This window comes from Bombus huntii, chromosome 12 (genome assembly GCF_024542735.1).
Source record: "Bombus huntii isolate Logan2020A chromosome 12, iyBomHunt1.1, whole genome shotgun sequence".
In the NCBI taxonomy this organism is placed as follows: Eukaryota; Metazoa; Arthropoda; class Insecta; order Hymenoptera; family Apidae; genus Bombus; species Bombus huntii.
In genome coordinates, this window is record NC_066249.1 from 2,853,079 (window position 1) to 2,867,860 (window position 14,782).

The 14,782-nt window shown below is 39.7% G+C and overlaps 1 protein-coding gene across 3 annotated transcripts in view; it reads left to right on the top strand.

Annotated features, from left to right (window-relative positions):
- LOC126872030 (uncharacterized) overlaps nt 1-11,914 on the top strand; it is a 167,963-nt gene extending 156,049 nt beyond the window's left edge. For 2 of the 3 annotated variants that reach the window (XM_050631495.1, XM_050631497.1), the window contains 3 exons: nt 2,926-3,492; nt 4,113-6,271; nt 8,165-11,914. In XM_050631495.1, coding sequence (XP_050487452.1) covers nt 2,926-3,492; nt 4,113-6,271; nt 8,165-8,314 — 2,876 coding nt within the window. In that variant the 3' untranslated portion in view covers nt 8,315-11,914. The remainder of the gene's footprint in view (nt 1-2,925; nt 3,493-4,112; nt 6,272-8,164) is intronic. The other variant, XM_050631496.1, reaches the window with a different exon arrangement.
- The last annotated feature ends 2,868 nt before the right edge of the window (nt 11,915-14,782 follow it).

Below are 14,782 nucleotides of genomic sequence, written 5' to 3' on the forward strand. Positions count from 1 at the left end.
ATAGTTCGGTCCTCGTTAACCCTTCATCGAAGAGGCACACCCGCATCGACGATCGTCGTTAGCCTTTCTACAAGCTTCCAACGAAGATTCGCGAGTGTAGCGAAATTCAGTTGTTTGCACGATCACGAGTAGCGTTAAAGCAAAGCGGAAGTGATTCGAACCGGTTCATCGATTGAATGTTTACTCGTGAGGCGACAAGGGACGATGATCGGGCAAGTTTCGCAACAAAGTTGCGTCTCGAGACTTTATTACAAACGTGCTCGTGGTCTCCCGAAGAAGAAGAAACCTGTTGCGACTCTCGATGAACTTCCCCGGTTAATTATCGTTTAAGACGCGTCTTGTATCTAGCAACAGGGAATAAGGGTAAAGGAGTTGTGTCGTCAATGAGACCATTGAAATGTGAGATGAGTGATTGCCAAACCTTATCATGATCGTCTATCATGTATCGTTTATCAAGGATTGTCGTTCGTTAGCTATGTAAACAAAAGTTATGTAGAAAGATATTATCTTCTTGACAAATTCGATTAATTTCATTTTCTTCTATAGAAATATATGTCAATACTTCTTGTATCATTTAGTGGTAGTAGAAGATTTGTAGTTTTGTAATCAGGATGATACAAGTATCTCTACACCAAAGCAACGAAGATGAAGCGAAAGGTACATCGAATCTTTACTTATACGACGCTTCATGTAATGTATATGAAATTTATGGGAAGTAATTCTATGTGTAAAAACCACAATTTTTTACTATAACAGTTCTAGATAGCCCTAAGTTACACGGTTATAGCTGATAACAAAAATAGACGTAAGATTAATCCACTTTCTCGAAAGAAATTAAAACGCAAAGAAGCTAAGCTCTGCTCTCTATTCGTGCGACACGAAGTCTCATAATATGATAGGTCTATTTCGTGCTTCGTTCGTGGTATTCAATTTCAGAATCAAAACAGAGGACTATCCTTCTGTAAGAAGCCATTCCCGAATAAATAGATTTCAGTGGAAGCAGTTACAAGGTGTTCTCGTCCAGTTAAGCTATTAAAAGGAAAAAGTTGTCGCAAAAGGGAAGACCCTCGCTGCTAATCGCGTTCGAGTCGACCAAGGAGAATCCAATAAAGTCTCACAATAGGTCGATTAGACGAAATAGTGTCTGCATTATTGCCCGGTGTAATTGCCTCCCGACAATTAGTCGATCTGTATAACGTGGAAATCAATGTAATTCGCCCGCGGGAAATCCTCTCCGTTTGGATTTTCCCTTTTCTCTTCGTCCGCTTCCACCGACTCTTTTTCACCCACCGCCACACCCCCGAGTCTCACTCATTCGATTACTTCCTGGCACGCGAACAATACGTTAACCCATTTCACGCCACGATGTACTCTTGCCATTTCGCGTTGCTTCGACGAGATTACCCGGAAACAAAGGGAATGAATTCGAATGAAGTCGAATTGAACCGTGAATGGATTTTCTTGACCGTACCGAGTCAATGCCATTTGTGGAACAAATTTTTCACAACTGGTACTATAGAAACTAGCAGAACGAATTGTTGGATGTTGAACTTTTGTCAGTTACAAACAAAAGAATTAGTTTATAATTTCCAACGTTAGAAAAGTAATTTATCAACGTAAAAGAATTTTATTTAAATACATCGAATCGTCCACGTTGAAATTAAAACAGCGCAACTTCTTATCCGATGAATAGATTTCAAGATAAAAATTCCTAAGTGAAGTATAAAAGTGGACAAAAGGACAGAATTCGGAGCGTAAACTATTTCGAAACCGGCAAAACCACCCCCAATTTCACGTGCACTACACGAGTAACGGCCCATAATCAAATGTAGTTTCTTCTCAAATACTAGTTTAATTATAATTATCAATTCATACGTAACCGATATTAAAAAGCTACAACTCAAACACTTCCAACCTAATTTACTCGATTCATCGTACACGCCATGCTTTATGGCTTCTTTTTCCACAAAACTTCTCAACTTTTTCAAATATATATTTAAACGAAATTCGACAATTCCTGTCGCCTTATCAAAGGGAGAGAGCGAAGAGATTTAAAAACGGATTAGAGTCAAAGAGTTCCGGCGGTTTCTTTCGAAATGACCGTATGCAAAATCCGTCTCTTAATTTCCTAACTAACGCGTGACGCGTGGTGGGGCAGTGTATACGGAGACAGTGAATAATCCAGGAACAAGTTAGTCCGTGCATCGGAGCCAGGGCAAGCAGTAGGTAAAGCGCTTTGCGCGCGAAACCATCTTAATCTCCATTACAGGAACAATGCCGCTTTAATAATGGCCATTTGCTCGCGCTGATGGATGAGCGCCGCCTGCGGGAGAACTCGGTTCGAGTGGACGTATCGCGATGTGCTTTTTATGAGAAATAAATCGACGTTGCCCGACGCTGCTCGCCTCTGCAGATGGAAAACCTACCTATGCGAATATACCGCGTGTTCTAGAGACAAAATTTTCCTACCGCGAAAATCGTTTGACCATATTTTACATTCATACCTTAAACCTTTACATATAGCTAACGTCAATGATATTAAAATTTTTATCGACTTTGAGATGCTGGAATCGTTTATCAGCGACTGACGTTTATCAGCGTTTCAGCCTTTGAATATAGTAAAATAAATAAGATATTTTATGACTACTTCACTCTGCAAATAATTATAATCTTGTAGCTGTGCTATACTTTTCTCTACAAAATAAATATTTGTTTGTATGTTAGCGTAATCCATAATGAGTGAACGTTCGTAGAAAGCTGTATCTCAAAACCGCTTATTGATTATCGTATTTCGCTTTAGCATTTTTTGCGTTTGAAGGGAACGATTTATAGGAAGATACGCGTATTTAAAGGATTAAACTTAGCAATTTTAATCAAAGGAACCTGCACACCGTAAAAATGACGTTATTTTGCTTCTATCGACAGCAAACACCGAGAACGAGCTGAAACTGTCTAGAAACGAGTTGGACCCAGCAGCGAAACGCAGCTACGAGTCCACTTCGACTCTATTTCCAACCACTTCGGAATCCTCAAACAACTCGAGGAAGTCGCGGAAGAAGTTGAAGAAGAAGAAGAAACCGAAGCATCGTTTCTCCACGACCACGTTAACATCTGTACCAGCAACGCCTCCGTTGTTGACAACCACAGAGACGCCCTGGCAAACGACGCCGGTTCACTGGCGTCTGGTAGCAGAGAGACTCTTTGGTCCACCCTGGCAACAAGATCTGCAGGGTGAAACCGAAAAAACCACAAGTCCGCGTTACTCTGTTCCACAGAGTTCCAGAAGCTTGCCTTCTATCAGAGAGTTGATCGAACAGAACAAGTCGAAAAGCAACACCAAGTCTTTCCCTTTCGATAGAAATCCAATTCTAGCGAACGAAGTTGGTGAACTTGGCAATCAAAGGCCGATGCGGTTTGGCAAGATTGGAACTCGTCAGCCTGGTCACGTTCAGCCACATAGGGAGTTCACGAACGTGTACGACAGGCCTACAGGTGGGTTCCAAGGTTAAATCAGGCCATTTTTGCGCGTTTCTTTACAGAGCGATGCAAAATAATGTTTCGCGATGCGACGTTCAACCTTTTCACATGCTACGTCGCGTATACAAAGAGGCAGCGCGTCGAGTTTATTTTATTTTCTATGTTACAATTTAAAATTAAACAATTTTTAACTTTTAGTGAATCTTATTTTCACACAGTGGACAAAATTCGTCGTCAAGTAGAAATTAATTAACTATAACTATAACAATTTTTTTTAAATTGGTCTCAAACTTTAATGCATTACGTCTTCTTTATAAAACTATTCGAAAAAATCACTCCTTATTATCGATAATGAATAAAAAACAAGTTTCTCACAGGTTACTAGAAAATTCAGTCTTCAAAGTATTAAGATTTATAAACGCGGCAGAATCATTTTCGCCAGATTCGATTCGATTCCATTTTTCGATTCAACATCCAAGATCTTCGGTGGTCTTTTGCATCGCTCTGTATCAACAAATCTTTCAGACAGTTCACAAACTAGTAAGCAAAGTCGATTCCATTGCATTCTAAACAAAAAGTTTCGAATGCCTTTAACCACTTATTTCGAAAGTGCTGGAGCGTGTTCGATCTTTCAGACCCGGGACGTGTTCCAGACTACGACATACCGGAAACGTACCACCGACTACGATACAATCAGCTGTCACCAGCGTCGCGAGAATTCCTAGGAAGACGCGAGGAGGGCTACCAAGGCGACTTCAATGTGCAGTCTGATGGATTTTCTACCGATCAGGAGTACGAGCCGAGATCTCGAGATTTCGCGTTGAGCAAAAGTTGGCCGGATCTGTCGTACGGATACAATCCACCCTGGAGACCCGAGGAACGTCCTCTGTTGCCTATTTCGTCTGAGAAATGGTCTTGGAGGCAACCTTCGAACAACGCCAAGTATTGGTCGCAACGTGACAGCTTTTTACCGGTTGAACAGAATTATTGGCCCATCTTAGACAACGAAGAAGGCGCTGAACAGGAAGCTGAAGCCGAGAAAATGTGGCAACAGCAACGAGCTCAACATTCATGGAACAGAGACAGATCTAATTGGCCAGTGGAAAAACCTATGAAAATTGCGCCTTCGTGGCAACAAGGAGAAAGACCCATGAAACTATACGATCGAGATCAGGCAAACAGCGTATGGGAGAAAGGTAAAAATCGCTCTGAACCTAATAAATCGTCTATGAAACAGGAGAGCAAGGAGAAAGTCGTGTTACCACAAATAACTATGAAAACCTGGAACAGCCTAACCTCTGATCCAGCTACATGGCCTCATAAGCTTCCTGGTGCTAAGCCATGGCCGAAAGACGAGAATGGGAAGTCGTACAACCCGAACGCCGATTTGGTAAAGAAATTGGGCTTAGACAAGCAGAATAACGGTGCTTGGTCGAAGGAAGAAACCGAGAAGTCAAACGGAGAAAGAAAACAGAAGGACGAGAAACATAGCAGGTTGTTCTCGTCGAAAGAGTTCTCGAAGGAAGAGAAACTGCCTCAGACGGAAGCTTCCAGGTACAAATCGAACGACGATAGGAGCAATTTCAGCGACTATAAGACGAGATCCGGCGAGTCGATGAAATCATGGACGATGCTGTCGGATTCGAAAAATTCTAAGGATTGGATGAAAACCGAGAATATGCAAGGAGATGATTCTGGCACTTGGAGAAGGAAATACGAAGGGAAGAACTCGTGGACGGATGAAGCTGCTTTGCCCAAGATCCAATCGGTGGGTGCCTGGGTAATGGCGGCCGACCAATCTACTTGGAAGCCGTACCAGATCAAAGCGATGGAACCTTCCGATGAGAATACTTCTCGAAGGTGGAGCAAACCTCTCGGGAGAACGAACGCCGAGGCCAAGTGGACGAGCAAGGGTTCTTGGCCTGAAAAAGCCAACGACTCGTGGATGGACAAATCCAGTATAACTCTCTGGCCCGACAAGACGAACGTGCCCGAAATTTGGTCTGAGAAATCGAACAAACCAGGCTCGTGGTTCGCGAAAGCGAAAGACAACGCTTGGGCGTCCAAGGGCAGCAACTCCGACTCGTGGAAGGTGAAAGGAGGAGAGTGGTTAGCCAAGCCAGAATCTACCTCTTGGATATCTAAAATGGGGGACAAGAATTCGTGGGCGACGAGAAGTGGCTCGTGGTCGACGAAATCCAACGAATCTTGGACGTCCAAGACGAACGACAACGGGTCCAAGTTCAACGAAGATTCGTGGCCTGCGAAAGTCAAAGAGGAAGATTCTGGGGATGCTTGGCCAAAAAAATCCAACGAGCAGAATGGTTGGAACGGGAAGGGCAACGAGCTCTCTCCGTGGCAGCAGAAAATCAACGATGAGTGGAATTACGGCAAGACGAGTTCGACAGGCACGTGGCCCACGAAATGGAAGCAATTCGCCTATCACAGGGTAACTGCAATGCCGATCTCCAAACCAGGTACCACGGCCGACGCAACCTCGTCGAAGTCAAAAAACGCGTTCGTCGCGGTGTCCGCGGTTTCTTCGCCCAAGTACACCGGAAACGAATGGAGAAAGAACGAAGAAGACCCAAGGAACGAAAACGGTCACGCGGACGAGGCGGAACGAACGGCTAATCAACTCCAAGTGGGCCTGGAGCGACCTATTTATGCGTGGAAGAAGGATCCTGGGCTACGAGGCGGTTCGACGAAAAGCAATAGTAGCGACCCGCTGGAGAACCAGCTGGAAGCACTCAGGCAAATTGACTTCTGGCCCTACAAAGAGAACGAGGCCGAGGTGAGCTCGATTTGCGTTTTATTAAATTTCCCGCGCCACTCTGCCAGCCGTCCTCGATGGCCGCGCTGTCCGCGATTCGATCGAAAATTAGCGGAGGAATGTAACCAACTAATTCCAAGATGGTACCTTGTGCCACTTGCATATATTTAGATTAGAGAAAAAAATATAGAGATAAAATCAGGTAAATAAAACTAAAGTTTTTAAGTAATTCTAACGATATGGTAAGACAGATAATATCAATATCGATATTTTATTCTACACAATGTCGGTGAATACATGGTATTAATAAAACTTTTTTTTATGACTTTTTAGCAACGTTTAAAATTTCTTGAAGGTTAATCAGATATAATAGAATAATTTCCGGCCAGTTTGAGCTCTGCTAAAAAAGTATTTCCATCAGAGTTTTCGTATTTCGTGTCTTGGAATAAATTTCGTCGTAATAAACTTTCGTGCTCAATGAAGCTGCATTTATTGCTCTATACTGGAAGAAACGTTCTACACACGCTATCAACCGTGGTATAAAGTATTTTCACACAGCGATCAAACGTGGCGAGTTAACCTCGCTTGTCACAAAGCAAACGATCTTCATGAAAATTTATTTCTCCTAGTTGTGAATAGAACTCGGTCAGATGTATAAAACCGAGATTGCACGGGAGGCGATAAAGACGTGGAGGACGCAGCAAGTTGCAAAGATCGAAGCCATGGAACGCAATTACAATGGGCAAATAAACGGTCTGGGGAATTTAAGCGAGTCAAACAACGGGAGCCATTCTTCCTCGGCTTTTTAACGAACGGGCACCGGTCGAGTACGATAAAACGAAGATCGTGATCGGGCTATGCTATTTAAGAGGAAGCCGAAAGACACTCGAATTGGAAGTAATCCCGAGGCATCGCGACGCTTTTACGTGCCGCAATTTCCGGGATCCGTTGACGAGAACGTGCCTGGACTCGGTTGACCCCACCGACCGGAAGTGAGCGATGCCTTCCTTCCGGCGCGGATCTTACGTGATCCCTGGTCTGATTGCGAAAGTTCGCCGCGGCGGGGCGTGCCGAATATAAAGTTTCGCGCCGTTCCTTTCCGATCCGGACATTCCTGACTGGAACAACTGGATCACGTCCATCTATTGACTAAAAGAAAACGAATAGGCCAGGAGTTCCTTAAATCGATTCCCTTTCTGCTTTCCAAGAAAGATTACCAAGATTAATAAGCATGGATGATCGAGGAGGTTGCTATGTCGTGTCATCGTTGGCTTAGTAAATCGATTGACAGGATATCTTTCGAGCTTATGCAAATCTAAGAATTCTTTAAGAATCCTTTAAAAATCCCCTAAGAATCCTCTGAGAATCCTCTAAGAACCCTCTAAGAATCCTCTAAGAATCCTCTATGAATGCAGTAAGGATCATGTACGCGAAAATGGTACTTTAAGTGATAGTGAGATAGAGGTAGAGGTGGAGAGTAACTGATTTGGAAAATTTGTTTCCATTTAATAAACAGCGTTTGTCGGGGGAAAGAGAATGTCTATACCGTGAAAAAAAAGATAATGGAATAACGGTATAAGGTCTTCGTATCTCACGTATTTTCACAATCGAGGAGTCTCAAATCTCGTCATCATTTTGACGCATTGATTTGAATTGCATCAGGAATAGTATCATATTACATTATCTAGGTCATTTAACTTTATCTCATTACATAGGTATTATATTATCACATAATTTTCGCTGCTATGTTCTTATTCATTCATTTCGTTACTGATTACATTTATCTGTGTCTAATGTTACGATACCTTCCCTTCAACGTAAAATCTAACTTGCTTAATCAAAAAGGTTCCTAATCTCTAATTATATTTCACAAGGTAAATATTCCACTTTATAAAATTCCTCTTTCGTTCGCAGAAGAGACTGGCGTCAACGAGTGCGACCACGGAGATAACGTCCCAGACCCCAACCAACACCTCCACGACGACCACGATGCACCGCCGAGGTGGCCTGATCACGGTGAACGGCCTGATGGAAACAAATCGACGGACCATCTCGATGAAATAGATCGAAGCTTTACCATAGATCCTTGATCTCGTCCAATGGGTACCAGTCTGTTCAGTCGACAATAGGCTACGCGAAGTCTCCGAGCAATTTCCAACGACTCTCTGGCCCCTTGCCAAGATGCACCAAAGTCTGCAAAGCCGTCTACTACGAGCAGCGCTATTCTTTGATTTACAGTTTAATCGATGGCATATCATCGATCGATTTGATAGCTATTTTTCATCTCTTACGATTCTGTCATTTGTGCCAGTGATTTTGTTACCTTTACGTTCAATCTATTTGTTACTTTTTTCTATGTCCTTTCTCCTCCCTTTTCTCTTTTATTCTGTGTTCGTTTACTAGTTTTTGAAGAGAACTTGTATCATATGATGTAGACTCTCGTTGAATCTTGATGACTCTTGTGTGCCATATTTATCGAGTGTACGCGGGCGTGTAAAAAAAGGTCAATAGCTCGAGAAAAGTTACTTTAGAAGAGGAACAGAAGATCCTTTTTAAAACAGCCTTTTTTTCTTGTACACTATACAAGCTCTTATTCTTTTTTTGCAAAAAGAAAGTCCAACTTCTAAACCCTTTTCCCAGTTTTCTCGGTGGCCATCAACCGACGAAATCGATCTACGGCGATTCTCGAATTTCCAAACTTCGTGTTCGCTGGCTCTTATTGAAAGCCCTCTTCTTTTCCTATTCCTCTTTTTTTTTCTTGTTTTTTTTTTCTCCCCTTTATTTAGCTTGGATTTCCGGAAGCAATTTTCTCAATAGCGGTATTCACCCCGAAACTCTCATCTTCTTGAATTTTATTTTTATTTCAACTCCTTGAAACCGGAGAAGAGAATGAATCCTAAAACTCAAGATGAAAGTCTTGAAAGAGAAAGATTTTCTATGGAAGTTTCCCTCCACAAAAATCGGACGCAAAGTTCGAAGTATGCGCGCAAACTCGGTCGTTCAAGAAACAGGAAACTGTATCCATATTTAACTTCGAATAATTCGAGCGCAAAATTCAATATTGAATCTTCACGATCTGGTACGTTGTACTATTCGATAATTAAATATATCTCCAAGTTCTCCTCTTGGTGTAAACTCAGCCATTTATAAAACGAGACTATATGCATCTTTCACTAAAATTCACCGTAGATTGAATTTAACGATCTAATATTATGTATCGTTCGATGTTTAAACCATTTCAAAATCATTTAAAGAACAAACTCCACCATTTCACGAACAAACTATGTGCATATTGAGATAATTCGAGTGTAAAATTTAACGTCGGATCTTCGGAATCTAGTATCTTCTATCATTCGATTTTTTTCCAAATTTTCCGACAGAAATGGAAAAACAGCAACTCTTATGATCGTACATGCCTGCGTACGCGCGTTACCGATGTCGAATTCGTGGAAAACTATTCTAGTCTAAGGCGCTAAAGTTATCACGGAGATTAATTAGTTACTACATATTCGAAGTTACTTATCGAAGATGTTTAAGCTGTTCGAAGTTGTTGAGAAATGTGCAGTAAATTGACACTATCCGGTATACCAGAAGTGAGGCTAACGTAAGAGCTTTTACGCTTTCGCAACCAAACGCGAACTGTAACTTCGCTGCGCAGAGAGTTTAGTAGGAAATCGAGCGAATATTTTTTCTACGGGACTGCAATTGTCGGTGGCGGCCTAACGCCGTTCAATTCCAGGAAACTGTTCAACCCTCCGAGTGCCCTTAACGCATCGTAAGTTGATTCCTCTTGTCTGTTAGGGTAAACAGCGAAAAGTTGAAAAACGACGGCACGATTGTAAAAATATTACGATTTCAAAATGTCTAGAACGATCTTGAGAGGAAATAGGAGCGTCGAGACTTTTAGCACGTTAAGTCGGCCATTTCTTCGTTCGTCTATCGGAAGTGGCGTTCGGAATAAGCAGGCAAGAAGAATCCATGACAATATTTGATAAGTGGCATTAAAAGAATGGAAGAAATATCTGCAAAAACCGGTGTCGTCAAGCTCGAGAATCGATACTATGAAAAACGTGAAACTCGAACGCGTTATCTATTGTAAAATAAAACAGAAGATCGTTGTTGGATCTTGCTCTAAGATTCTATGGTTTCGCGGCACCTTTCAACCCCTCTGCGGCCTTTCAGCGCCTCGATATGTTTCTCGAACGTAATTGGCGAGACACGAAATGGTTTTGTCCCAATAATTTTCTTATTAACTCGAGAGTAGAATAACGTAAGTAAAGTGATGGTTCGGAGAAGAAAATTGACACGATCTTCCCGTGACATTTAAGATCTTAAGAGCTTGAAATGATACTGTGTATAGTATCGGAAGAAAATGAAACTCCTTCGAAATAAATTTCCCAACGAAAAGGGTAGTACTGTGTTAAAGCGTCGCCTTCGATTTACATATCATTTATATTGAATTTCATTTAACGTCGGCAAAACTTGCTCAGCGAGTCAGCTCCAAGAGCTGCGAAGCTGTTGAACCGTAGAGGGTGAGCTCTCCGCTACCGTATCGATTGGAAAGACGAGCGAATGAACGAAGAAAGAAATTAGCAGGAAATCGAGCCCGTGGCATATCGCGTGGAGTGATAACACTCACGTAGGACCAGAGACTGTGCGTCGATGTGTACATAGAATGCGTTCAATTAGTTTTATTCGTCATTGTTAAAAAGAAGAAAGGTAAATAGATAACGTTTCATTCCGAACTATCGCGTGCTTTTATCAAAAATTTCGCCCCGAATTGATGAGAATGGAGAGAGGATCGCGAGAGCCGCTTTTTAACAGAGACGTAAATATCCTCGAAAATCGGGGCACGATCGATGAGTGCTTGTTTGAAATTTAGGCAAAGTCCATACGAATTTGAAAATCGGTCTTACACTAGCTCGAATTATTTATCGATTCGTCGCGAATAGTTGTCCATCGACTGTTCTCGACCGCGTCGTCAGCTTGTTTTTCCGCACGGAACACGGCCGTAAATGCTGTAAATATCCCGATTCACGGTCTCACGGTTTGATCGAACGTTCCCTGATCGTCGCGTGTTACATTTCGAATTCAAAAGATTCATCAATCGCACGAAAAGAAAAAGAAAAAAAGGGAGAAATTAGAAAACAGAAGAACAGAGAATACGTCGAATGAATCGAATTAAATTTCTACGCTCCGAAACTAGTCGTTCGAATTCTATGAGTTGACGAATTACGTACAGTGCGTATGGCTGCGATATTTGAGGCATCGTGTAGAAACGTGTTCTTGTTGTTCTTGTTCGACTACTCGCCTGTCGGGTAATGTTTTATTCAGAAAAAGAAAACAGACTCGTGGACAAGAGAAACGCGGAAACGTCGTTCGAATGAAAGATTGAAACGCGCAGAAAGATGCAACACAGTATGAATCCGAAGTAAAGGAGCTAGTGCAACCGGAAGCGAAGTATAGATACGCACACACGCATACACAGTTGTACGCACACGACAGAGAGGAATAGAAGGGATGTCGTAAGGGTACGCTGATATATCTCCTCGAATTTTCAGAATTCATGGAAATTCATGTACCTTTATAGGATCCTCTGTATCTACCCGTACGTAGGATGATATCGATTTAAGGAAAATGAGAGAATAAATGTCGTACGTTGTATATTTGCCTCAGTGTATTTTCTTCGTCGTCCTGTCCTAGACCAATGCTTATTTCACCCTGAATTTGCGTTATTTGATGGCTTTTGGTACCCAAATGCAACACGGACCTCTATGTTATCGACAAACGATAGTTTCCTCGAACCGCAGATGGAGACTCTTCTACGGTACTTGGTAATTAAAATTGCTACTTTACCGATACCTTTGCGCGGAACTTATTTGAAAATTAAGTCAATTTTCAAACAAATCCTCCTCTTGGCGTGCGTTTGCAAAATATTTAATCTCGTAATCGTAGCGCAAAACGTACAACAAAAAAGGAACGCGAAAGATTAGCTGATTATGCACTTAATTAACGATATACTTTATTTAAAAACTAACTTAGATCAACATACATTAGCATTGTTAGGAAACAACGCTTTCAAGCAGCCTTAGTAAGTATGTTCCTACCTAACAAAATACCTACTTATATATACCAAGATTTTACTCTAAAAGATCTACCTATCATATACCTATATTAACTTAAAAATATTCTACCTAATCATAAATTTAATTCATCTAAAATACATCTTATCTAACTCTAATTCAATGTGTCTCTCAAAAAGTTAAAGATCTTCACATATCCTATCTACAAAAGTATGTAAATACAATGAAGAAAAAAAGAAATGCATCACTATGTTGAATACGATTCTTCTTCCGGTAGTATCACAATGGTGGAACAAGTTCGAAGATTTCAGTAAAATTCTCTGAGACATAAATCATACCAATAGATGAGTTTAGATATTTAATTCTTTAAACCACAATAGGTACCTAAACCGAGAGCGCGAACATACTTCCACAATTTCAGTGGAAGAATTTTGGGGATTTTAAAAACGTAGCATTGCTTAAAGAAACGCGATTACTCATCAACGCAACGCTAATTGAAAAAAACAATTAAAACAATCACGATGGGAAAATAATGCAGTTAACTGACTCTAAAAAATAAATACGAGAGAAATTACTATCTTTTTACAAGCAAAAAGTTAGCCGTGCTATTCGCGATAATAGCAATACTAAAAAATTAATTTAAAATTAATATCTTATTAATTTTCATTCAAGATTATTTAAAAAGAAACGCGACAACTTCCAGCATTATTTTTAGGAAATTGTAATAATACACATTCGTCAATGACTACCGATTACTCATAAATATTTAAATCTACAACTGCCATCTCATATTCATAAAAACATAATCGCGATAGCAGCCAATTAGCTCATATTACTTGCTATATAATTCATAATTATATCATATAATATGATGCAATTAGTAATTATACATCAAATAATAATGATTACCCAGGTCTCACCGTGTGGAGGTTGCTGCGTATGGAGACCCAGCCTGAAAATAAAATTTCAATTAAATCTTGAATTAATCGCATAACATGATACATTGCCATGAAAATATGTAATAGTTGTAACCAAAACCATAATATGTACATACTACTACACACATACAGATACACCACACAATATACAATTTACAAGTAGCCTACCTATCCATGAACCTAACTTCATTTAAAAACATCCTACTGAGCCATAACATTCACTCAATTCGAAAATATTTCCCACCTAACTGTAAATCAAGTTCAAACTGCCTATCAAAGATATAAAAGTTTTAAGATTCCTACCTATCTAAAAAACTATAATAAATCTAAAATAAAGAGAAAGGAAAGGGGACATTGTTTGGAATAAATATACCTTCCAAAATCTGCAATACCTTGTATGTATTATTTGTACCTTGACATAGCATGCACATCTTTCCACAGTTCCTACAAAGATCCCAGGAACAAACATCAAAGCTAAACCTTTTCTATCTTAGCCTTATATCTATTAGAAATCTAAACGTTTCTTTCTACAAGTTTTACCTACGCAAAATTCAACACTTGTTTTTTAAGCCCTATCTATTAGCGATTTAAACGTATCTGTTTGGGGATCCCCTTCATTTTTTAATTAATTATGTAAAGATTATTTAAAGACCTAAACTCCTTTAATTAAAAGTTTACCTCCTATCTATGTAAAAGCCTAAGTTTCTTTAATAACGCTATCTATATAAAAATCTAAATATTAGCAGGAAAAGGAATGGAATATTGTATGTACAGGATATTGTACGGGATATGCCTTCTTTCGTTGGTGTCTCGATGGTATCTGAAACAAACTCAAACCAGAAAAAATTTACAAAAAGATTTTACGAGATACAGTTATAATTCACAGCAGATAAAGTTCAAAAGCTGCTCCGTGATTTTTAGCGCTTCTCGTTTAAACATCTCTTCTATTCATATTTCATTTATACTTTTCAATCCATATTCCAAGTTCCACTGATCCATTCTTGAATTTTTTATGTAATATTTATAACTTGAACTGCTATTTATATATATAAGTGTATATCCTAGAAGTTAATAAATCTACAACAAACTCATTTATTTTATTAGTACATATAATACAAAAAGTGTAAAAACTGAGAAGGAAACATTTTATTAGACATAAAAAAAAATGAATAAATTACAAAAATAACTCATAGTCTTTTATTATATATCCACCAATTTAGTATATTAATCAGAATTACGCAAATTTTCAGCAATTTGAATTTGAATTTGGTTTCGAAAATAAATATTTCAATTTGGATTCGAAATTAAATATTTCAATTTGAATATCTCAATTTAGTCTTCATTGAAAATGGGAAATTTATTTTGAATACATAGATGAAAAAAAGGCGATTAAAGTCACGGTTTGTTTTATTCATTAGTCCATTTATACTTTCTTTTTATAGAATGAATTTAACTTTTATTCTTTGCATTAAAGATCGCCGACGATTCTATCGTGTTCGTTTCTTTCATTT